The 27,376-nt window shown below is 40.7% G+C and overlaps 1 protein-coding gene across 1 annotated transcript; it reads right to left on the minus strand.

Moving 5' to 3' along the window:
- On the minus strand, positions 1-26,837 carry LOC134222661 (phosphopantothenate--cysteine ligase). Its single transcript, XM_062701823.1, has 3 exons — positions 26,203-26,837; positions 1,179-1,407; positions 1-1,119 (listed from the first exon to the last, which is right to left on the minus strand). Exons 1-3 carry the CDS (start codon positions 26,332-26,334, stop codon positions 524-526), a joined length of 957 nt encoding a protein of 318 aa, XP_062557807.1. The 5' UTR covers positions 26,335-26,837; the 3' UTR covers positions 1-523.
- Between the last annotated feature and the right edge of the window lie 539 nt (positions 26,838-27,376).

The raw sequence follows: 27,376 nt of genomic DNA on the forward strand, positions 1-27,376 counted from the left end.
TTCACTTTTTATACCATTAGTAGGTATCGAATCAATTATACAGCGTGCAGTTCTTACTAAATTTTGTTCCACTTTTATTACCTTTTTACTTGCTAATATTTCAGTGTGTCACTAAACGTATCAACTAATGTACGTACCACAAACACCACCAAACACCGTCTGGTTCGATTACACGTCAAACCTTTGTTCCACGATAGATATCAGACGAATATAACATATACGTTAACTATTGTTTCTGCGTCCACTGCTCCTCCCCCGCATCAGGAACGAAACAATCCAAACACACTTTTGCTGTCCAATCAACAGTTTCGGTCAACTGATCGTACGGCGAAACAAAACAAAACTAGCATCCCGTCCATCCTACTCAGTACTTTCTCCCCGGGTTCAGTATCTTGCAAAAGTGCGGCATCGTCACCCGGCAGTCAACCTGCGGTTGGTGCGACTGGAGCTGTTGTTGTGTCCCGCCGCCCCCGCCGAACCCACCGCCTCCACCACCCGTAAGTGCCCTCGGCGAGCGAAGAGGTCATTGCTGCTGTTGCTGCAGCTCGCCCTCCCGCACGAACTCCTGATGCCGGTCGACCACGTCCGATACGATCTGCTCCTCGATCTCCTGGCCCTTGTGGGCTTGTTCCTTCGAGAGTAGCACGTCGTAGGTTTTGTTCTGCGTGACAAAGACCACGCGATTCTTGCGCGTCTGCAGGATATTGGCGATGACCAGCTTGTGCTTGTATTTGTTCAGACTGTCGCGGGACTTGGCAATCAGCAGGTTCTCGTCCGTTTCCAACTTGAAGGAGACCACGTATGCCAATGGAACCCACAGACTGACCAACGGGGCAAGCATTTTGGGCACCAACTGCAACGAAATGGTCGGGGCACCGTGACCGGACTGGATCTTGTGCGTTGGCATCTCGTCTTGGGGGACGTAAAAGTCGGACACGGCGGCGGCTAGGTATAGAAGAGCGCTCCGTTCGAAGGCGGCGAGACATTCGCAGGCAGCCCTCAGCAGCCACATGTAGTCCACCACACTGGTGAAGGTAATGTACAGCATCCGGTTCGTTTCCTGGGCGTTTTTGTATTTGTCCAGGATGGGCGCCAAAACGTCTACCGAATCGGGCTTGACTAAAATTTTAAAAATTTTGTAACCAAACGGTTGTACTTTTTAAACGTAATTGTGTTACCTGTTATTGTGGTGCTCATGCCTTCCTCGTGCAGCTCCAACATGTCCAGCAGCTGTTGCCCGGTAAAATGCCGCGAGAATGGTTCCAGTGATTTTGTGCGGTACATGAAGATGACGGCATAGCCCTGGTCTAGGAAATATTCTGCAGAGGCCGAGCCTCGGTTGCCTGCGCTAAAGTTATCAACGAATCGTACCGTGTTATGTTCTAGTGGGACTGTGGTGCCACCAGACTGTATAAGAATAGGAGGGAAAAATAGAACATTTGGTTAACAAATGAGGTAAGAGTTCAATTCGGTAATTTTATGTTTATTGCATTAACTATTTTAGTGCGGAGCGGCGGCATAGGAGCCCAGAGGAAACGAAAAAAAAAAACAATTAAGTATTCCGAATAGAGCTTATAATCAATAAAACGACTTCAATTGACTAAAGAGAATGCACGTGAAAGTCAATAGTACCATGCCGAGATTGAGCATTTTGAGATTGAGCAACCACTTTCCAACGGTTTTCGAGACGCGCCTTGTTGCAAACTAGAAACTAGGGTGGTCGTTATTGGCCAATTTTGAATAATACCGGTATTCGGTATTTGGTGGAGTCAATACCGGTTATACCGGTAGAATACCGGTTTTTGTGAACATTTTAGGTATCAAAAGAGAAACTTCTGATTTGGACTATTGGATGAAAATCATATTTGTTGGCAAACTTCAAATTTTAACATCATTGCTTGTTGAGCTGTGCAAAGCGAAACTTAAGTAGGCATAACATACTGAGAGACTCATTCCCCAATCCACATTGGATTTTGTTGGCGATGCTGCCAACTACTGAGTATGCTTTCTCTGGTTCATCCGAGTTGGACGAATGGTTTCAAGACCGTCGAAAATCAGTGTCAAGTACATGCCCTTAATTCCTTCAGATTCATAGTACGAGAATTCCAAGTGTTTTGCTCTGCTACAGTCTCTCCACAAATTGTTCTTTACCCGATAAACCAAAAAAATAATCCATCTACTTCGTACCGATCGTCAGGTATGGTCGTTGTCTCAGTTTCAACGATCGCATCAGGAATCACGTCCGCTTGCTTAATCAAAGTAGCTCTGGATGTCTTGAAGAAAATGCGAAAATCGTTTCTGATTAATAAAAGAGACGAAGAACATGACCCAAGTAAACAAATGTTTTTACTGTGCAAAACTGGCTACTTTTTGGAAATATTTGTATCCATTATGCTCTGTTGGATATGCTTATACGTCATTACTATTGAAAATTGTGAAATTTTATGTACCTATTTTGTGTTTATTTAGACTTTTGCTTTGTGCGCGAAATTAGGCATATGAGACTAATTACGGTGCCTAATTTTGTTTATTGTTGTTCCGTGATTTCATTTGCAACATTCTAATGAAACAAAAGCAATATAATGCACAGAACAGTTGTACACTGAATAGAACCCGAAGAGTTCATTCCCATACGCTATTTATCTAATTTTTAGGCGGATAACCACCGACATCGACTAATGTTGACTTGGAAAATCTTATAGATTATTGTCTGGAAATTGCTGCAATAGCTCAAATCCGATGTGTAAAATGATGCTAAACTCAAGCCAAGGATAAAACTACAGCAGCTTTTCCAATAATGTATATAATATTGAAGTTGTCTTATATAAAACACATATTTGGAGATGTCCTATGTAAGAGATAGCGGAATTTAAGACTTTCATACATGATGTCTCGAAAATTAAAACGTTTTATAATACACCAGGTAAACATTGCTCATACAATGCCTTTTTTTTCCTAAAATATGGTTTATATTTCAAAAGAAAACGATATATTAGGAATTATGACTTGTGTCAACTAAAATTCATGAAGTTAAATCTAAGCAAAGCTTTAGGGTCAAAATATAGAGGCATACCATTTCGACTAAAGAATGGGTCACAGACGGCTGTCTGATACCGTTATCTGCATATTTTGAACAATGGATGCATGCTTCTATTGGTCACTTGATTATATTTCATCAAACCAATAACGATATTCAATTCCAAACATGAGCGAAGTTAGGACCACTTTTGCGCGAAATTACGAACTATTCTATTTTCATGCGCGAAATAAGGAGCATACAACGGTCTCAGATTCATACCGCAATTTTCTTTAAATAGCAGCAAAATTTGCAAGACACATTTTTTTTTGAGAACCTAGAATCCTTCTAATACGTGATGCAGTAGCAAATGTTCCTAAATGGCCACTACATGCTTTTCAATGAACGTTTTAACTTTGTCAGATCTTAAGTGCGCGAAATTAGGGTACATCACGGTATATGGCACAAATATTACAGATAGCTCAACCCATGTATGTTGGTGAAAACTATTCGACATTTGAAATTCCGAAAATACCGGTATTTTCCGCCTCTAATACCGGTATTTTCGGTACCCAAAATTGGTCGGTACTACCGGTATTACCGGTTACACCACCCTACTAGAAACCATTTTTCGACAGTCTTCGAGATGCGCCTCGTGATGTTGATTTTCCAACGGTTTGCGAGACGCGCTTTGTGGTTTTGCAAACCAGAAACCATTTTCCGACAGTCTTCGAGCCGCGCCTTGTGATTTTGCAAACCACAAACTATTTTCCGGTCTTCGAAACACGCCTTATGGTTTTACAAACCACAAACCACTTTCTGACGGTCTTCAAGGCGCGTTGTGGTTTTACAAACCAGAAATTATTTTCCGACGGTCTTCGAGACGCGGCTCGTGATGTTGCAAACCACAAACCATTTTCCAACGCTTTTCGAGACGCGCTTTGTGGTTTTGCAAACCAGAGACCATTTTCCGACAGTCTTCGAGACACGCCTTGTGATTTTGCAAACCACAAAACCATTTTCCAACGGTTTTCGAGACGCGCCTTGTGATTTCGCCATCCTTGAACATTTTCCGACGGTTTTCGAGAAGCGTGTTGTGATTTTGAAAACTACAAACCATTTTTCGACTTTTCTCCAGACGCGGCATGTGCTTTTCAAACTAAAATATATCATTCTTCACAATTTAACCACATGAGTTCAACTCATCTCAAGAAATCAGCGATAGGAGTTGTTCGAGCTCATATATGTAAAAAAAGCGAAGCCGTTGAATATTTGGTGAACAGTAATTAAATTTGACGAGCTCGGTGGTGTAGTGGCTACCGCTTCTGCCTTATAAGTAGGAGGTCGTGGGTTCAATTCCAGGCTCGTCCCTTTCCTACTTTGTATTTCTATCTTAGTTCTTTCTGTGTTTCACGTTCTACCTAATATTATAACCTTCTACACAATCCCAAAACCTCCCGTGGCACCTATGAGAGGTCGTAGAGTTCTCTGCATCTTTCTTAAGTAGGTGTCCAACTAACCATCCTTCCTCTTCTTCAGCATTCGCAAGGACGTGGACAGGACAGATCTCGACTATTGGAGGGTGTATTGCTTTCATCTAAGAGATAGTGATTAGTCCCAAATCAATATCTATGGTAACGGATGAAAGTGATGCTACTCTCATACAATAGTCTTGGCTTTTACTACATATGAATTTGTGCGAATTGCTCAATGCTAATGCTAATGCTAACAGTAATAAAATTTTAATTTTCATCCCGTGGATTTACATAAGTGTTTCTGCTTATGGAACCACCCCACCTATGTTTGGCCACTCATACAGGAGTTTGATTAAATATAAACAATAGTATAATCATGATCAAATCGTTTGTGTGATATGGTCAGTGCTATCGACAGGTGCCTTGCTCATTATCATTATCATCATCAACAGTAATAAAATTTGAATTTGACATATGGTTTAACAAAAAGTTTGAACAAGGATCGACAAAGTTTTACTGTGAAATTTAAGAAGCTGCACGAGCATTTTAAAGATTTATTTATTTATTACTAAACTAACGCCGGAGTGACCTGTGCTATACATAGAAGTCTTCTCCATTCAGTTCGGTCCATGGCTGCACATCGCCAACCTCGCAGTCTGCGGAGGGTCCGCAAATCGTCCTCCACCTGATCGATCCACCTTGCTCGCTGTGCACGGACATTCTGGCTACGTGCCCGGCCCACCGCAGTCTTCCGATTTTCGCGGTGTGAACGATGGATGGTTCTTCCAACAGCTAATGGAACTCGTGGTTCATTCGCCTCCTTCACGTACCGTCCGCCATCGGCACCCCACCATAGATGGTACGAATCGTCCAGGTCTCGTGTCCGTAGAGGACTACCGGTCTAATGAGCGTTTTGTAGATTGTCAGTTTGGTACGGCGGCGAACTCTATTCGATCGGAGCGTCTTGCGGAGTCCAAAGTACGTACGATTTCCAGCCCCTATGCGTCTCCGAATTTCTCTGCTGGTGTCATTTTCGGCAGTCACCAGTGAGCCCAAGTACACAAATTCTTCTACCACCTCGATTTCGTCACCACCGATGCAAACTTGCGGTGGGTGACTCACATTGTCTTCTCTTGAACCTATTCCTATCATGTACTTCGTCTTCGACGTGTTGATGACTAGTCCAATCCGTTTAGCTTTGCTTTTCAGTCTGATGTAGGCTTCCTCCATCCTCTCAAAGATACGTGCCATGATATAAATGTGGTCGGAGAAACCAAATAACTGGACGGACTTCGTGAAAATCGTACCATTCGTGTCAATCCCTGCTCTTCGTATTACCCCTTCAAATCGATGTTGAATAGCACACACGAAAGACCATCACCTTGCCGTAACCCTCTGTGGGTTTCGAAGGGACTCGAGAATACCCCTGAAACTCGAACTACGCACATCACCCGATCCATCATCGCTTTGATCAACCGAGTCAGTTTATCCGGAAATCCGTGTTCGTGCATTAGCTGCCATAGCTGGTCCCGATCGATTGTATCATATGCGGCTTTGAAGTCGATGAATAGATGATGTGTGGGCACGTTGTATTCGCGGAATTTCTGCAGTACTTGGCGAATGGCGAACACCTGGTCCGTGGTGGAGCGTTCGCCCATAAAACCCGCCTGGTACTGCCCCACGAACATCCTTGCAGTTGGTGCTAGTCGATGGCATAAAATTTGGGAGAGTACCTTGTAGGCGCCGCTCAGCAATGTGATTGCGCGGTAGTTGCTACAATCCAGCTTATCGCCCTTTTTGTAGATGGGACACACGACACCTTCCATCCACTCCTGCGGCAAAACTTCCTCCTCCCAAATCTTGGTAATGACTCAGTGCAGCGCTCTAGCCAGTGCCTCACCACCGTGTTTAAATAGCTCTCCTGGTAGTTGGTCAACCTCAGGGGCTTTGTTGTTCTTCAGCCTGGTTTTCTTGGAGATCCGGAGCCGGTAAAATTATGTCCTGCGCGCGTTCTTCCAGGTCCATCACCATACCGCCATCTTCGTCTGCCACATCGCCATTCAGGTGTTCTTCGTAGTGCTGCCGCCACCTTTGGATCACCTCACGCTCGTTCGTAAGAAGGTTCCCGTTTATGTCCTTACACATATCAGGCTGTGGCACGTGGCCCTTACGCCCTAACTTCTCATAGAACTTTCGTGTGTTATTAGCGCGGTACAGTTGCTCCGTCTCTTCACGTTCTCGATATGCCTGCTGGCGCTTTTTCCTCCGGAAAATCGAGTTTTGTCTGTTCCGCGCCTGTTTATATCGTGTCTCGTTCGCCCTCGTGCGGTGTTGCAGCAATCTCGCTCATGCTGCATTCTTCTCTTCCACTAGCTGCTCTTCCGCTGGAAGTGCCACTTCCAGCTGCTGCGCGTATTCTTGGGCTAGTCTACCCTCTTGTAGCCGCCCAATGTTGAGCCACGGCGTCCGTCGTGTTGTACACCGTCGAGAGTTTTGAGCGCAGGCATACTGCAACGAGGTAGTGGTCGGATTCAATATTCGCACTGCGGTAAGTGCGGACGTTCGTTATGTCGGAGAAGAATTTACCGTCGATTAGAATGTGGTCGATTTGGTTTTCCGTTTCTTGGTTAGGTGATCTCCATGTGGCCTCGTAGATATTTTTGCGGAGAAAGAAGGTGCTTCGGACTACCATTCCGCGAGAGGCTGCGAAGTTTATGCATCGTTGGCCGTTGTCATTCGATACGGTGTGCAGACTATCCGGCCCGATGACCGGTCTATACATTTCCTCCCTTCCTACCTGTGCATTCATGTCACCGATGACGATTTTAACGTCCCGCAGTGGGCATCCATCGTATGTCTGCTCCAGCTGTGCGTAGAACGCTTCTTTCTCGTCGTCGGGTCTCCCTTCGTGTGGGCAGTGCACGTTGATGATGCTATAGTTGAAGAAACGGCCTTTAATCCTCAGCTTGCACATCCTTGCGTTGATTGGCTGCCACCCAATCACGCGTTGGCGCATCTTACCCAGCACTATGAAGCCGGTTCCCAGCTCGTTGGTGGTGCCACAGCTTTGGTAGAAGGTAGCCGATCGATGCCCGCTTTTCCACACTTTCTGTCCTGTCCATCAAATCTCCTGCAGCGCCACGACGTCGAAGTTGCGGGGATGTAATTCATCGTAGATCATCCTGTCGCAACCTGCAAAACCTAGCGACTTTCAGTTCCATGTTCCAAGCTTCCAATCGTGATCCTTTATTCGTCGCCTAGGTCTTTGCCGATTATATCGAGTCGCATTATCTCTTATATTGTTCGTAATTATTGGTTTTCCAGGCGGCTTATTGGGCCTGCGCAAATCTCCTGTCTCGTCGGAGGGCCGTCGTGTCCGGGCTGTTTAGCGTCCCACCTAACACCAGGACTTGAGCTTGTGCGCTTTGAGCGGCACACGGTCGCTTTGGTGGGGCCTACTTGCGGATGCATGCAGCTTTTTATAGAGGTTTAACAGGGCCCACTGTCAAACCCCACCACATCCTAGGCAGGCGCCACAACTCGCAGATGGCCTGAGGAGGGATCGTCAAGCCCTTGGACATAGTCCCTGCTGCCCGCTTTTAGTAGATCCTGCATGCAATTATTGTTGGCTATATTTGTCTCTCATGCAGATCAGGAACAATACCTATTATTGGGAATGCCACGAGCGCTGCCATAATGCTAAAAGCTTAGCTTAGCTTGATTGACTGTACCCATCATATTTGCTAGTCGTGATTGGTTGAGAAACAACAAATAATGCACAGCTCACCAATTGAATAGTTTTCTCGGGACTAGAAAGCTATTCTCACCGTACATGCTTCGGAGTTTCTTTAATTCAAGACCAATAACGATGCCGGCCACGTCCTCACAGTCAATTAGGATAATGGGAGGAAATTTAGTTCGACACTCATTGCTACAAGAGACCGAGGAATCCTCTGCATCTCCATGAGCGCACTGGAAAGGAATAGTATGTTAGTTGGGAAGGAAATATATTTGAAATCTCCTTGGTAAGCGACTAATTATTTCATTTGAACGACGCCTCATTCATGATGATACAAAAAAGGAAAAGCAGCGCGTGCTTACGTATTTTCCCGAAGACTGATTCGCGACGACTAAAAACACGCACTACACAACGCTTGCTCGATAGCTACTCCAAAAAAACACGCACTGAACTGATTATCTTTATTCTTTATTACCGGCTGAACAATGCAGAACACAATATTTCGGAGATCGCGCGATCGTTCTGCTGTCCGAAACAAGAAAAAACATGCACTGAACTGAGGGACCGTACACATATTACGTAAGCACTTATGGGGGTCTGCCGTTTTCTTACGCACCACATAAATAAAAACCCTGATTAATCCACCTAGCGGTAATGGTGCCTTACTCGTGCATTATAAAAATAGTATTTTGGCCATTACTCTTGAGCCCATAGTCCGATCTGCCCAATTTTCAATAGGAAACAATGGTAGAGTATCTTGCGTCGAATACAATTTGTTGCGAGTAAATCGACTAAGGATATGTGCCTGAAAAATGAGTGACATTTTTTTACTCAATTTTTTTATAAAAAAGTGGTATTTTGGCCATAACTTCCGAGCCTATAGTCCGATCTGACCCATTTTCAATAGGAAACAATGGCAGAGTATCCTGCGTCGAATGCAACTTGTTGCGAGTAAATCGGTTAAGGATAAGTGCATGAAAAATGAGTGACATTTTTTTCTGTAATAAAAGTGATATTTTGGCCATAGCTTCCGAGCCCATAGTCCGATCTGACCAATTTTCAATAGGAAATAATGGCAAAGTGTCCTGCGTCGAATGCAACTTGTTGCGAATAAATCGGTTAAGGATAAGTACCTGAAAAATGAGTGACATTTTTTTTGGGTGGGTGCGCACAGACGAACACACATACACACACACACATACACACAGACATCACCTCAATTCGTCGAGCTGAGTCGATCGGTATATAACACTATGGGTCTCCGGGCCTTCTATAAAAAGTTTGTTTTTGGAGCGATCATATAGCCTTTACCGTATACTTAGTATACGAGAAAGGCAAAAATCAATTGTATGAAAAAAATCTTACATGGGGGGAGGGGGGTCAAAAAAAGCCCAGAAAAATTGCTTACGTAATATGTGTACGACCCCTGATATTTTTTTACCAGCCACGCAATGCAGAACACAATATTGTCGGGCCGCCACCAAACCGGACCGCGCGATTGAGCACTCGCGCTGCGACGCGAGTCGCGACAATTTGAAATATTTCATTAGTAGTGCGCATCATGCACGCATGGATGTACTATCATGCGCACTAATCAAAAATGAGTTGCGACGTCTGATAACTGCAGATATTTCATTTTATTTAAAACAAATTTTCGATTTTCTACTATACACGGAATATTTCGGCAGATCGCGCGACCCTTCTGCAGTCCGAAACAAAATAAAACACGCACTCCGAGCGCTGCTATAATGCTAATGAGCATAAAGATTGCCCAGCCAGAGCAAGGACCACAATGGTGAACGGGCAACATAAGGTTTTGGGCCTCACCGAACATAACCATCCCCCGTATCCAGCTAGCAGTCAAATCGGTCACTTTCGTGCCCATTTGAAAAGGAGGGCGGAAAACGATACATGTGGAGCATCAAAATTGATTCAAGGAACATTGGGAGAGTATTTGGCGGATGTTCAAGTCCAAATCTCAAGTGCGACGCGCAGGAAGATTATTGAACGAGTTCGTTCCAAACTGAAGCCAGCGTCGGATTCGACATCATTGGATGGTTTTGTGATTCCGGAAGAATTTCAAAAAGATGATAGTGGCGACCGGTTACTGATTGCTGATGTGGTGGATAGCAATGAAAGAGCTCTCATTTTCGGGACGAATGAGAACCTGCGACGCCTAGGAGAGGCTAAATACTGGGTAAAGGACGGTACGTTTGCTACATTACCATGTTTTTTTCGGCAATTCGTCACTGTTCATGGGAGTATCGTGCCAATACACCAGCAAACCGTTCCGCTAGTTTTTATTTTGATGACTTCCAAGACCGAATCGTTATATCGGAAAGTACGGGAAGAAATCATTGAAGCAACAGGTATGTTCTGATACAAACTCGTAACAAATTAATTCTTCAAAATGTAACATATTATTACGCAAAAAAAAAGAATTTTTAACTAAAAGTTAATGGAAAATATCAAATTACCCATTCTTAACACCATAAACTGTTCTTAATAAAAATATCTTAAACACTATTTTACATTACTAGTTTCAAAAGAACACTATATTTAGAGAACCATTCTGAACCACACTGAAAACATTTCATTTTTACTCTCCTGATTTCAAAATAAATGCATTAATTCTATCATTCTTGAATTCCCGTAACACGGTAGATCACTTTGACGTAGTGTGTTGCGGAGTAAGATCTACCAAACAGAGCCCTAGCTTAATCCATTTTTCAAGCTAGGGCAATAAGTTGTGGTAATTAAGGATTCATCGTATTTAGTCCCCGCTACCAACAGCAGTCTCAGAAATAAAACATAATTAATGTTACCTTGCAGACAGTTGAAAGACTCGAATTCCTCTTGTTTGAGGCTAGACTGTAAGCAGCGGAAACAACTTTTCAAGCAGTTAGTTAAAAAAAACCTCGGTACCTGGTCCTAGGCTGAACTGACTGCTGAAAAAACCGAGTTAGGGGTTTAAATACGTACTAACTCTTCTTGAACTGGTGAACAATGGTAGTGAGAGGAACACACGGAAGTTTTTATTACTGAACAAATTCTCTTGCTTGAAATGGTCTTGTAGACAGAGCTAAATCCCGGGTTTTCATTGTTTTACTGGTGATATTCTAGAAGCAAGACAAGGATGTGGCTAGGGCTCCGATGCATGGCCAAAAACAGTATCACTGTTCTGTTTTTTTCAAGAAAGGATTGATTTCCTATTGATAAGGGGCGCTCCTTCAATGGGATTGCTCTCTGTGCAGGGTCTAAATAGCGGGACCTTGTCATGGTGCTCTTGAGAAAACAAAACAACAACTGTATCGAAACCGATACTGCATTGCTTATCAATAGCAATGAAGTAATTCGACATGCACTTAAACACTAAGGATACGGGTAATGCTACAATAGATCTAATAATAGGTCGCAGTGGAACGCCCGAACAGGAAAAAGAAAAAAAAAGATCATTCTTGAATCCATGTGCTGAGATCCTTTAAGTTTTACACTACTAACTAAATAATATTGAAGTTTCCGTTATTTTACTATAGATTGTTCATCGATAATGAATTGAAACAATTTAATAAATTTTCAGATGCGATTGAAATTGAACTAGAACCATAATACACCATCACGGACTTCGAGAAGGCTCTGATAAAGCCTGTCCACGTTAAATTTCGGACACTGGGACAATGTCCAATTGATTTGTAGCCATTTTATCACTTTTGACAAGAATGAAAACAAGCTAAACGAATCACAGCTAAACGGAGAGATTGAGCTGTCATGTAAATTGATCTTCTCAGTGATTTGTGAAAATTTTAAAAAATCGCATTGGATGATGGGTGTCCGAAATTTAACGTGGACAGGCTTTAAACTCCGTCCAAGCTGATTTCCCAGATGCCAAGCATTCTGGTTGCTTCTTCCACTTGAGTCAAAATCTCTTCAAATTTGTTCAACAACATAAATTGTTGAATGATTTTTGCCAAGATCCAGCAGTACTCAGCACCTTCAAAAAGATCCAAGCTTTGGCTTTCATTCCACCCGATGACATTATGAAAGCTTTTGAGTGTAAAACAGGAATCACCGGAGAAAATGATGTCATTCCTGGCTTACGTTGAAGAAACATACGTTTGTGGTTGTAAACATGCTCCAAATTGATATGACTGCTCGGGACGCGTTGCTTGCACCTGCTGGCTGCAGATGCTGACTCGGGCGATGCCGGCCGGCGACGTGGTTATCCTCGGCTTGCTCGCGATCGAATAGGCTTTTTCATGTGACACTGCCGAGACTGCACTTGTTTACAACCGCTGAACAGGCCTGCAAGTCCGAAGCTGTCACTTTCATAGAAGAACTGTCAATTGACGATAAAATCAGCTGTTTTTAAACGTCTCGTGAAAAGGCCCATTGCGACAGTCAGTGATACCAACAGAATAGAGCTGACCTTGTTGTAAATCAACACGTATGAGGAAACTGAGGCAATAAGACTGGTATGCACCTCACATCCTCCTCCTCCTCTATAAAAAACATATCCGCAGTTCAATCTATGGACAGCACTAATATCAAGTGTTAAAAAGAAAATCCCGCGATATTTACTCATCTCTTCCTACTTTTATCCTCTGATCTATCCTTTTTTTTTAGCTGACGATCTGAAAATTTACCGTGCCCTAAAATAACTTGTAGACTGCTGTGCTTTGCAAACTGATATTGAATTTGTTTCAAACTGGCATAAGATCATGTATTGTCTAAGTTACACAGCGCTTCAGAGAGCTACATCGATCAAAGACCTTGGAATCGTTCTCGACAGCAAGCTTCGTTTCACTGAACATGTCTCAGTTACCATCGCTAAGGCGAACGCTATGCTGGGTTTCTTACGACGTAACACAGCACAGTTCGATGATGTCCATGCTCTCCAATCACTGTATTGTGCACTAATTCGTTGCATACTCGCGTAATCATTCCGTTCACGTCGACCGCATCGAGAGAATACAGAAACGTTTCATCAACCACGCAACTACAATCAGTCTGTACAACTCGTAAATTGAAGACAGTGTTCAAATAAAAAAATAAATCATTGATTAATTAAATATTACGATGAATAAATGCTTATTTAGGACCTTTTCGCGTTTCTAAGGGCAACCCATTATTTATCTTTCAATCAATGAATGCGATATTTAAAAATGTCAACAAGTCGTATTGCAACCGTGTTTGCAACGTTTCGATTGGAAACTAGATAGCGTCTCCACCTACTTCCTTATTTAGTATTTCTACTATCAGCTATGCAATAAGCACAGGATTCTTTTCAACACAATTTTTTTTTCGCTCGTATTTTTGTTGGTGTGACTTCAATTTACCACCAAACATGTTTCGCAACATGTTTCAAAAAATCTCGAAGAAATCAAAGAAAAATCACATGATAATTAATATGCGTTTAACATTTAGAATGAGTGGAAAATTGAAAAAAAAGAAAATAATCGTGTAAAAACAAGCTTCCTTGAGATGAGATGAGAAAATAAAATCTGTTGACGTTTGGATTGTGAAACAAACTTTTGTCCGAAATTACATTGTATTCGGTCTAACGTTTTATCGAGCCTTTTTGTGTTTGTACAGCTTATGTCGGAAACTAGCAAGTATCGATACCTTCGATATTTTAAATGAATGGTGGATAGACAAATGAACCACCATTTCAGTCCCTCAGGTTTCCATAACCATATTTTTAAATGTTTTTTAAAGAGATTATTTTTTTCTTGGCGCTACACTACCATAGTAATAATTTGACGGAGAACAAAAAAGCACTCCTTGCCATGACAATATAAAGTTTGTGAACAAAACATCCGAGTCTAATTTTCTAGGATGGAGTAATTATTGTACATCAGGGTTTCAACTTTTCGTTTCAATGAGACCAAAGCAAGCGTTTTTCGGGCCAAGGGAGGATATTTTTTCTTTGTTTATGTTGAGGATCATCTTTCATCCATCAATCTTTCTCCAGAATTAGCCTGGGAAGATAAACGAAAATCTTGCCTATTAGATGAAAATCCTTTTTCGTTTCACCACTTTTACCTCTCACTCACTTTTCGCGAGAATTATCGCAGAACAATTACAAAATTGTATGGCCGCGCCGGGATTCGAACCCAGAATAGTAACAATAATAACTGTGGAGATGCGCTTACTCTAGCCACACAACCACGCTATCTGTATGAAAGCGTTAAGTTATTTGGTCCACATAAGGGGCCGTACACATATTACGTAAGCACTTATGGGGGGAGGGGGGGTCGGTCAATATCTTACGCTCCATATAAATAAAAATTCATTTGTATGAAAAAAATCTTACATGGGGGGAGGGGGGGTCGAAAAACCCAGAAAAAATGCTTACGTAATAAGTGTACGACCCCTAAGCTACTACCATTTGCACTTATGGTGCCACGAGAAAACTCGAATATGAAAGAAAAAGAACAAACCAACGTTTGGCTGCAATCGAAGTGAGCGAAAAATGGTTATCACTCTCACGGCTGTTTTTCTTTCCCGAAAAGCGATTTCTCCCCGAAAATTTTGGTGAGGGAGCATCATGTGCTCCTGAGATTGAGTGAGCATTACGAGCCCTGTTGTACATATAGCGCTTTGACTGAATTTATTACTTTTATCGTTATGTACTACGTATATCATAGCAAAAAATATGTTTGATTCTCAATCCTCAAACCATCCTTCAATACCACACTGTCTATCCGGAACAAAGTTTTTATACCGAAATTGGATTTTTCTCCTGGATAACTGGATAACTGGAACTGCTGGATAACTAATCAATTAGTTTGACAGATACAACTTCGGAAGAAAGTTCGGATTGGAAGTCCCGACTTTCGAGTTCTAATTTGGTGCTACGCCGACAATAATAAAAGTATCAGAAATTTACGCCTACAGCAAAATAACATCGTGTATTTCATGCTGGAACCAGAAGCACAGTGCCATCCGGATGGTTTGTATTACCGATCAAAAAGTTTCCTATATTTCCCAAATGCTTTTTATTACCATTTAAAATGTTTTTTCCCTCGGTTTTCATTACCGATCAGTCTTCTTCGTCATCAGATTAGTTTTCATTGTCATATTTTTTTTCCATGTATGGTTTTCCCCTTGTATCACTATACAGTTCTAAATGTTTCCATTTTCAATCGGTTTTCATTGCCGGTTTCCGAGGGTTTTCCTTAAATCCCGATTAGTTTTCATTACCAGTCGAAATATTTTTTTTTTTTTGTTCTCTATCGGTTTGCAATATCGATTAAGAGGTTTTCATTACCTCCTGAAAGGTTTTCATTACAAGTCAAGAGGTTTTCCTTACCTCCCGAATGGTTTTCATTACCATTCAAATAGATTTTTTTTCATCGGTTTTCGTTACCGATGAAGAGGTTTTCATTACCTCCCGAATGGTTTTCATTACCATTCAAAAGGTTTTTTTTTCATCGGTTTTCGTTACCGATGAAGAGGTTTTCATTACCTCCCAAATGGTTTTCATTACCATTCGAAATGCTCTTTTTCCCATCGGTTTTCATTACCGATGAAGAGGTTTTCCTTACCTCCCGAATGGTTTTCATTACCATTTAAAGAGATGTTTTTTGAGTTCGGTTTTTATTACCGAACAAAAAAAAAATTCTTGTGTCACTCGTTTACTACTCCTCAAGCATCTTACCCATTCCGCTTTTGACTCACATCGAATTGCTTAATCCACAACACTCCACAAATTTTAGTACCAACAATCAAAACTCATCAAACTTTAGTCAAATATTTCCATTTCTGCATTTTCTACCTCGACTTACTTCAAAAAATAAACTGGCAGGATCGCCAATGTAAACATGCTCCAAATTGATATGACTGCTCGGGACGCGTTGCTTGCACCTGCTGGCTGCAGATGCTGACTCGGGCGATGCCGGCCGGCGACGTGGTTATCCTCGGCTTGCTCGCGATCGAATTGCGACAGTCAGTGATACCAACAGAATAGAGCTGACCTTGTTGTAAATCAACACGTATGAGGAAACTGAGGCAATAAGACTGGTATGCACCTCACAGTGGTCGAAAAAAAAGCGAAGTAATTAAAGTCCTTTTAAATAATATTTACGATTTTTAATAATATTCTTGGACTCAAAAGGAAATAAGTACAAATATTGACAATCATGATTATTCAAATTCGGCCGTTACAAATATTTAATTTACTTTTTGTCCTACTGGTCTCCGAAGGGTCAAGGGGGGGGGGATAATAAAAAAAAATATTAAATGAAAAAAAATAAATAAAAAAAAATCCTCGGGTTTGTTAAAGAATGTTTTGAAAATCCTCAAAATTATCCGAATTTTATTTTGTTGCCCCCTCAAAATATTATTTTTTGGCGAAAAAATCCGAGGGGGGAGACAAAATGGATTTTAAATATTTGTATCGGCCTTATCATAGTTATGTTATGATTTTACACTGACTATTTGACTAGGATTAGCAATGTGATCAAGTAAACAAAATTAATCCCTAAAAGTGAGTTCTTGGCCATTTTATGCCTAACGAGCAGTGTTGATAAAATCTCAAATTCTCAAATCTCATCGGCGATTCAAATTTTGCTTGAGTCAAATCCCATCAGAATCATGGCCCAGATAATCGCTCATGATTCAATTCGCGATTTGCATCATTGCATGATTTTTACGTGTTCTTCATTGTTTAATGCATTGAATTAACTTTTCCGCTTAATATAATAGCTAACAAACGCATATATCAACAAAACATACGCCTCGATTGCGTTTTAACGCTTTTAAGAGCGAAATCATTTTTCGGTGAATGAGCGAAGTGATGCGATTTTGTCCGAGAAACTCAAGCGCGCTACTCTCCCTACAGAATCGCAAGCGAGCTAGCTCATGCATGAGGCCTGGATGATTCAGATTTGAGTATGATTCTACCAACACTGCTAACGGGGTATACCCTTTTCCGACGCGTCTTGTGATGTTGCAATCCACAAACCATTTTTAGACGGTTTTCGAGACGCGCCTTGTGATTTTGAAAACCATAAACCATTTTCCGACGGTCTTCTTCTTATTGACCCAATCAAGTCCACTAGTGCTTCCAAACTACGACAGACCTACTCCAGAAATGGACATATCTCGATCCGAATAAACCGATTTTTGATTTTCTTGATCCGAATAGGTCTTACCGTTATTTTGATCAACGATTAACTCACTCCAAATTTTATTGAAAGCCCTTCAGTGCTGACTGCATTCTTCTTCTTCTATGGCTCTACATTCCAACTGAAACTTAGGCTGCTTTTCAACTTAGTATTTCCTCATTTATTAATTGAAAGCTTTTCTATGCCCGCCATTGCATGAATATGTATCTTGTGTGGCAAGTACAATGGATACACTATGCCCAGGGTGTCGAGAATGTTTCCAACCCGAAAACATCCTAGACCGGATCGAGAATCGTTCTCGCCATCTCCGGATTGGCAATCCTACGCCTTTGCTCGGCCGGCTACTGGAGACCCGCCGACTGCATTGTTGGGTTAGATTTCTATTCACCCGAGTTGGTCTTATAGCGATTCCGAAGATCATCCAATCCTCTCCAAAGCAGGGGTTTTCTCGATTCGACAATGTCCGGTGGCGATTCGAAATTTGTTTTTTTTTATTGCGCCGTAGAAACAATCGCGTCCTTTGAGTTGAACTTTTGTGGTATACCTCTGATTAATGTTAACTATTCGCATCTTGCAGATGGATCACCATTTGTCAAGTGAACAACCTCAGATGCGTCTTATCACACTCTGTCAAAATTGAAATAATAAAACCCACTGCCTTTCCAGTTATCAGTCAAAATTTATCCTGGTTGCATAAAGCCACTGTTTGGAAATTTGGATTTACATTTGTACAATGCATCACATCTGCAGAGCAGATGTTCCGAGGTTTCACGTCCCATATTACAGAAGCGACAGATATCATTCAGAACATATTACGGAGAAAAAGAAAATTTTGGATAGCTTCGCGGAAATAACGCGCAGAAGGCAATCCCCGCATAGAACAAATCATGCATAGTGTGCGTTGAACTGAACATGATACCAAAACAACTGTCATGAAGCCAAGTTATGAAGTACCTAACATTTAAGGACTGATCATCAGCATCCTGTCGGTGTCAACTAACCCGAAGTGTATAGGACTGGTCCACTACATATTAAGTGGCTCAGTGCTCAAGCCAGCTAATTAAAGAAATATTAAATTTAAAAAAAATTGTTCATAATTGTAGTGTTCCATCGAACAAGTGCAACCCTGTTACCTTTTTTATAAGTGTTATACGCAGCCTAGAGAGTTGAATAAAGGGATCGAAGTGTGTCTTTCGATTGTAGACAGTGAGCAAACTAGACGTGTTTAGCTTTGAGTGGATAATCCGAAAAACTTATAAATTATTTCAGAACATTATAGTGGCGACGAATGGAGAAGATAGTTTTAAAAAAAATAGTGATAAAAGAACGTTAAAACATCACAGCGGCATAAGGTAGCGTGCAGTTTAATTCTGGCCGTGAGTGATTTAAAGAAAAATCAGTTAAATGGTGTCAGTGGGCTTTATTAGTTTCAAAAGCATCTGGCACGTGGTTAACAGTAGTTAGTGGACTAATTAATTTTTATAAGCTGAAAAAAAAAAGAATTATAATAAAACAGTGACTTTGATTAAAACGAAGTAGAATTAGCTAAAACGTGGAAAGTGATCCTTTAGTATTCGAAGTTGCGCCATTTTGTAACCGCCAACTTTAGTTCAACAATACCTGTAGTTTGGCGGCCAGTAGTGACATTGTTCGGGAAATCATTTTGTTCTGGTGGAATTATACGAAGAATTGCAGCTAAATATCAGTGAGCATTTCTGTTAAAGCACAATAGAGAGACAAGTAGTGTGAATGTATTTGAGGGCCATCTGAAAGCAGGAAATGAGAAAGTCTCTAAGTTGATGTGCGATTGGTGAGATAACTAGAGAGCCGCTCTTACTCCGTGGTTTGGTCAGAGATTGGAGAGAAGAGAGCTTAGCTAACTTGGAGAGGACGACGCTGGAAAAGTGAGCAGCATTGGATTGTCGGTAGTGATAGCAAACTACTGAATCAACCTCGGTGGACTGTATTAAAGAGATAGTAAAACTGTTGCATACACTTTAATTATGTCTTCTTTTATCGGTACGGTAGATCACTATGTGCGTGGATCTAGTTTCAGTGATTACATGGAGCGAATGAATATTTTATTTATTTTGAATAATATTTCGGACAGCAATAAGAAAAATCTCTTTATTACGCTAAGTGGCCTAGTAATTTTTGAAGAGGTGAAGCTTATTTTTCCGGGAGCTACCATTGCATCAATCGATTATACTCAAATGGTGAACAAATTGAAAGAGCGGTTAGATAAAACAAAACCTAACATGCTGTATAGGCATAAATTTAATTCTCGCATGCAAGGTATTGATGAACCTGCGGAAAATTATGTTTTAGCTCTCAAGTTGTTGGCAAGCCAGTGTGGTTTCGGTGGGCATAAAGATGAGGCTATTAAGGATAAGATTATTTTCGGGATGAGGGATGAAGAGTTAAAACATACTTTATTAATGAAGGATAACATGAAGTTGGAAGAGGTTGAGGAATTGGTTGTACGCACAGAATTGGCGAAGCTCAGAGCAAAAGAGGTAAAAGAGCGGGATGATGAACATAGGAGTGTAAACTCTGTCAAATATCGTTTAGGTAATAGAGCTGGCGATAGAGCAATGCGGAATGATAGTGGTAGACGAGTTACAAATGGATATGGCATGCGGTATCGTAGTCGTATTAGATCCCCAGATAGAGAATACAAACGGTTTGCTAGTAGCATGTATGGTCGCAGGCTTGACAATAGAACGAGAAGGGACTATCCGGAGAACCGTGGTTACAGATCAGAAAATCCGCATGCTAATGTTATTTGCAATTATTGCAAAAAGAGGGGTCATGTGAAACGAAATTGTTTCAAGCTTACACATCGTCGTACGGTCAATTTTGTAGAAAAAGAAGAAGAAGAAGAAGAAACCGAAGAGCAAATTGAAACTTATGATTTTAAGCGGTTAAATATCAGAGACTCGGAAGAAGAGGAACATGATTATCCATGCATGATGATTTCGGCAGGAAGAAGACATAATGAGCCGTGTCTTGTAGAAGTGATGATTGAAAATAACAGAATAAAAATGGAAATTGATTGTGGGTCGGCAGTCACAGTAATAAGTTTGGAGATGTATAGAAAGCATTTTGCCCATATTCAGGTAGCTTATTGTACCAGTAGATTAGTGCTAGTCAACGGGCAGCAGTTGAACATTTTTGGCAAAATATTTGTCAATGTAAATGTTAACAATATACAGCATCTAGTTCATCTTATTGTTCTCGACGATATGCGCAGTTTCGTTCCGCTATTTGGTAGGAATTGGTTAGATCTTTTCTACCCAGGATGGAGAAATATTTTTGGAAGCTCCGTAGCTGTTAACAAGTTGAACGACGATCAGCAATCATTCACCATGTAACATTGTACAAGATTTACGTTTGCGTTTTCCAAAAATGTTTGATGGCGATTTTTCACATCCTATAATAGGGTTTGAGGCGGATCTTGTCCTTAAAGAAGAGAGACCGGTGTTTCGAAAAGCCTACGAGGTGCCCTTCAAACTGAAGGATAAAGTCATTGAGCACTTGGAGTCTTTGGAAAGACAGAATATTATAACACCAATTCAGGTTAGTGAATGGGCATCCCCAGTTGTCATAGTACCTAAGAAGGACAAGGAAATTAGGATGGTTATTGATTGTCGTATTTCAATTAACAAATTCATTATCCCGAATACGTATCCTCTTCCGCTAGCTCAGGACATTTTTGCATCGCTAGCTGGATGCAAATGGTTCTGTTGTCTCGATTTAGCAGGGGCATATACACAGCTACAACTTTCGAAAAGATCAAGGCAATTTGTTGTGATTAATACGATAAAGGGGCTCTTCACATACAATCGACTTCCTCAAGGAGCCTCATCCAGCGCTTCGATATTTCAAAAAGTGATGGATCAGATACTTATAGGTTTGGAACATGTTAGATGTTATCTTGATGATGTGCTTATTGCGGGAAGAACAAAGGAAGAATGCGAGAAAAACTTACAATTAGTTCTCTCGAGGCTCGAAAAAGCAAATGTAAAGGTAAACTACAAAAAATGTAAGTTTTTTGTGAAATCATTGGAATACTTAGGGCATTTAATTACGGAATATGGCCTTCTTCCTTCGCAGGAAAAGTTGTTAACAATAAAAGAAGCTAAAGTCCCTAGAGATATATCGGAGTTAAAAGCATTTTTAGGACTTATAAATTTTTATGGTAAATTTGTGCCCCACTTATCAGCAAAATTGCAATGCTTGTACGCCTTATTACGAAAAGAAGTAAAATTTGTATGGGATGATGTATGCCAAAAAACATTTGAAGATAGTAAAATGGCTTTACTGAATGCAGATATGTTGGAATTCTATGACCCTACTAAACCTATTGTAGTGGTGTCAGATGCATGTAGCTATGGATTAGGAGGAGTTTTGGCTCACGTAATAAATGATGAAGAGAAGCCAATAAGTTTAGTTTCTTTTTCGTTAAACTCCGCTCAAAAATCTTACCCAATCCTGCATCTAGAAGCTTTAGCTCTAGTTTGTACAGTGAAAAAATTTCACAAATACCTATTTGGACAGAAATTTACTATATACAGACCACAAACCGCTGCTTGGAATATTTGGGAAAGATGGGAAGAATCAAGTTTGTGTTACTAGACTGCAAAGATACATTATGGAAATGTCTATTTATGAGTATGATATTTGTTACCGACCTTCATCTAGAATGGGTAATGCGGACTTCTGTTCCAGATTTCCGCTAAAACAAGAAGTTCCAAAATACTTGGACCATGTTGGTATTAATAGCATAAACTTTTCTTGCGATCTTCCTTTAGATTATTCCTTAATTGCCAAAGAAACAAACAATGATTTATTACTTTCTAAGGTAGCTAATTTTATCAATAATGGATGGCCAAACAGAATAGATAATGCGTGGCAGTCTGTATTTTCTTTACGCTACGATCTTGAAATAGTACAGGGATGTATTCTTTATCAAGACCGAGTATTTATTCCAAAATCGTTAAGAAATGTCGTTTTAAAATTGCTTCATACTAACCACAACGGCATGGTCAAAATGAAACAAACTGCGAGGCGATGTATATTCTGGCTTGGTTTGAATAATGATATAGAAAGTTATGTTCAGCAATGTCAACCATGTATGAAAACAGCAGTGGTTACAAAATCGGTTTCAAATACTGTGTGGACACCAACAACGCGCCCATTCAGTCGGATACATGCTGATTTTTTCTTTTTGGATTCTAAAACTTACCTGTTGGTTGTTGATAGTTATAGTAAATGGCTTGAAATAGAGATAATGAAATACGGAACAGATGCCAATAGGGTGATAAAAAAAATTTCAACTATTTTTGCACGTTTTGGATTACCAGATGTGTTGGTAACCGATGGCGGACCCCCATTCAATTCTTCTTTCTTTTGTTCATTCATGGAACGTCAAGGAATAAAAGTAATGAAAAGTCCGCCTTACAATCCAAGCAGCAACGGACAGGCTGAAAGAATGGTGAGAGTAGTCAAAGACGTACTAAAGAAATTTATGCTTGACCCTGAAATGCGATCCCTTGAGGTCGAGGATAGACTAACTCTGTTTTTAGTGAATTATAGAAATACATGTTCCACTGACGATAGATTTCCTTCTGAAAAAGTATTTATTTATAAACCTAAGATTTTAGCAGATCTTTTACATCCCAGACGTCAATACAAAGATTATCTTCAAATTCCTCCGAAAAAGGAAAATATCTCAAATAATACTAATACACCTTGTCCAGATCCTTTCTTCAAGCTGGCTCTTGGCGATAAGATTTTATATAAGAATAATGATAAACATTCCATTGAGAAGTGGATTGAAGCACGGTATGTCAAAAGGGTTTCATTGAATGTTTTCGAAATTTCTTTTGGCAGATACAACATCAAGGCTCACAGAAATCAACTACGCATCATTCCATTTCGACCAACAGGAAAAAAATTCATGTGCCGATTCAGCGAGAAAAACGATCCAGGAAAACAAGCGATTCGGATGAAGAGTTCTATGGATTTCCAGATACCCATGCAGTGCCGACAGATATTGATGATGCTTACAGACGTACCAAAACCGTGCGGCTTAGTCCAATTGCAACGAGGAGTCACACTAGATCAAAGCGAAATAATGATTGATCAGCAGCAATTCAAAAGAATTCTCAGCAGCAATGAGGCATATTGTGTGCCATCATTGGGTCCTAGGATTCAATCGAAAGAAGAAGAAAAAGTGTGACGATGGAAGTGAAATATAATAGAGAAATGAAAACTTTCAAGTTCGATTTTGAAGTTTGATAATAAGTAGTAAATTTCCAGAATTAGATTAAGATTATTTCATGTTTTGCCATGAATTCGAAAATTTGGTATTATTTTGCGAACTTAATTCGAATAAAGTGAATGTCATGATAGGGTACTATACCAATTCAGAAATTAAATTAATTAAGGATATTTACATTTTAAATATGTGAACTGATTACATGTAACACATCATTATATTGAAATCTTCAGGGGAAAGAACTGTAGTGTTCCATCGAACAAGTGCAACCCTGTTACCTTTTTATAAGTGTTATACGCAGCCTAAAGAGTTGAATAAAGGGATCGAAGTGTGTCTTTCGATTGTAGACAGTGAGCAAACTAGACGTGTTTAGCTTTGAGTGGATAATCCGAAAAACTTATAAATTATTTCAGAACATTATAATAATGATTGGTTATATCGGCGGCTATTTGAATCTGGGCAGCCGTTCTTTTTTACTGGGAGGCCAGCGTGTCGGGTCTATTAAGAGTCCCACGATCCAAGCACCATGATTTGGACCAGTGCGCTTTGAACGGAAAACGACCGTTCTGGTAGATCCTCCCCCTGCTGATACAAGCAGCTTTTCATCGAATATTACAAGAGCTCTCTGTTAAAACCTAACCAAGTCCTAGGCAAGTTCCACAACTTGCAGTGGCTAAGGCAAGGATTGTTGAGCATCTCGGTCATAGTCCTTCGTCTTTGTTTTTCTCCACATTGACTCAGGGGGGTAATATGCGGTGCATCGCGCCTCCTCTGCATGTAGTATGAAGCAAATGTAAATAAACAATCCCACATTTTTTCGTTAGTCAGCAGTAGTGTAGGTTAACCAATATCCTACAAGATTCCAGTTCGAAAAATGTTACACTTGCCAAGCGGGGTGGCCCAGGGTGGCCCGCCTTTCCCAAGCGGCGAGGCCCGGATAATACATCTTAGGTAGGCTTGATTTGTTCGTGGATGACAAGCTTACTCCCCCCCTGCATTGACTTGAATATAGAAATGTCATAGATATAAATATAAACAAAACATCACAAATTTAGCATTAGCTGCCTTTGATCAAAAACCCGGAAAATATTCATTGGAAGCGCTGGACTCCCAATTTTTCTTGCAATGCGTAATCTTTTTATATATAAAAATGAAATGGTCTGTGTTCGTATTTAGGGATGAATGACCGCCTGAGTTAATATTCCTCAAAAACAAACCATCATCAACCATCTGTGTTCGTATCCGCATAACTCGAAAACGGTTGGATGGATTTTTTCATTTCTTCAGCAGAAACATTCGTTATAGTTTCCGACGGGTTTACACCCGATTCTTTTTTTACACGGATTATTTTCACACGGATTTTTTTTACACGGCTTTTTTTACACGGATTCTCGAAATAACACGGATTTTTTTTACACGGTTCCTCGAAATAACACGGATTATTTTTACACGGATTTATTTTTACACGGAACGCATCCCCCATATTAACAAAGAGCCAATGACTTTTTTTACACGGATATTTTTTGCACGGCTTTTTTTACACGGTTTCTCGAAATAACACGGAATTTTTTTGCACGGATTCTTCAAATAACATGGATTATTTTTACACGGTTTCTCGAAATAACACGGAATATTTTTACACGGATTTTTTTCACACGGCACGCATCCCCCGTGTAAAAAAAGAATCGGGTGTATATGATATTTCCTCATGCGAAAATCATTAGTAGGGTTGAGTCTACCGTGAAGAACTAAAATGAGGATTCGTATGGAAAATTAGCTTCGGCAGTTCACAACACGTATTTTCGCCTACTATGCAGGACAACGTCTGCCGGGTCGACTAGTACCCAATATTTTTCAAATGATATCTACTCGGGTAGTGTCCGGTAATAAGGCCAGTAAAGATGCAAAGTGCTCTTTTATTGAGCTCCAAGAGCTTATCGTTTACTGAAACATTGGGAATTGTAAATCTCTTATTTTACTTAGTAAGAAAGGGGCGCCCAGAAAGGTTTCGCCAAGGACGTTGAAAATCCGTGCTACGACTCCGCATATATGCAGAATCTATTATTTACTACTGAAACCCGCAAAAATCTCTAACAAAATGTTTCTATTTAATTTCATAATCTTTTCTTTGACCATGTGAATTAACATATTATTGTGCTCAATAGTAAATTAATTCTATGTCAGCCTGTCGGTCATTGTCCATGCATCAGGTTAAGCCAAAAATTAGTTCAATAATTATATAAAATCGACCTGAGCACAAGTTAGATCAACATTGGCTCATCAGCAACAGGGCAGTAAAAATAAATATCAACAAAAGCGAAGCAAATAAACTGACTTCTTTCCATTACTTCCCATGTTGACCCACATCACCTCCCCAAATACCTACATAAGTGCAGGAGAACTCATCCATCAACTTTAGCCTTGGGACGGAGATCTCCACCCACAGTTTGATAGTGGACGGGGGCGCAATAAAACAAACCCGCAGTCAAGTGAAACCTTGATGACCTCCAAATGTCGATAATAATCCGGTTCGGGAGAGCGTAAAGGGAAAGCATAATTACCGTGATGAGGACGATGTTGCTGTTCAGCTTGAAATGCCGATCGCAGAATTCCTTCAGCAGGGATCGATTGTCCTCGAAGCAGTTCGGGGGCAGGTGGGTCGCGTAAAATTCCTCCCAGTGTGATGAGCTCATTTTTTTTCTGTAAGTAATTCCCGGCTCAGTGGCGGTCAGTGATGGAATGTAGTCCGAGGTCTCCTCCTCGAATAGCTCTGCTCCCAGGAAAGGTCAAAGTACAAATTCCAGTGCTTCGAATGCGCGTCACCAAATTATTGTGATAATGCACCTTCTGTCTCGATTATTTATGCACGATGATTCACCAGTCACTCAAAAACGGACACTTGTTAATACTGAAGCTTTTCCTGCCACTGTTCCTCCAGCAGGGAAGTATTTTTGTGATGCAGAAAAATTTTCCAGTCCGTGTCTTCCGATCCACTTTTGACACTTTGGTTCGCACGCACACTTCTACGGGAATTAGAATCCGCTTGTCAAAGCACCACCCACAGAACAAGTGGGAGGAAGAAATGTGGAAAACACTAATGTTTGCAGTCGGCGAGTCGAAGGAAAATGGATTGCGCGGAAAACTTGTCAAAACTACACCACCACCTAAAACGAGGAACCAAAACAAACTGAGGAAAATGCAGGGATGGCGATATCCAGTGCTGCCAGATATTTATATTGAAGTCCTAACTAATTCCGACTATAGTTTTTTTTTTCAATATGAGTGTTCCCAAGGTGAGTATGATACGAATGAAATAGGTATTTATGATATGGGATCGTTCAAAAATTACGTCCATCGTTTTTCGGCATTTTCAACCCCCCTCCCCCCCTCCTGTCACAAACTGTCAAAAATAATTGACCCCCCCCCCTCCCCCTGTATGTACATGTCTCATTTATATTTTAGCGATTACTGTGGTTTATCTTTTTCGTACACTATTTTCACAATAACATAGTGAGTTATGTCCCTTACTAACAGTTTGAATGTTTTTAAAATGCAAGTTGTTTCTAAAATGCTTTCAGTATTTTTTTCTTGTGGACGGACGTCACATAAGACGAACCCCCCTCCCTCCCCCTGTCACAAACTGTCACAAAACTCTGACCCCCCTCCCCCCCTCAAACCTTGGACGTAATTTTTGAACGGCCCCTATGTGAACTCTAACATCACGATTTTTTTTTA

Source organism: Armigeres subalbatus, chromosome 1 (genome assembly GCF_024139115.2).
Source record: "Armigeres subalbatus isolate Guangzhou_Male chromosome 1, GZ_Asu_2, whole genome shotgun sequence".
In the NCBI taxonomy this organism is placed as follows: Eukaryota; Metazoa; Arthropoda; class Insecta; order Diptera; family Culicidae; genus Armigeres; species Armigeres subalbatus.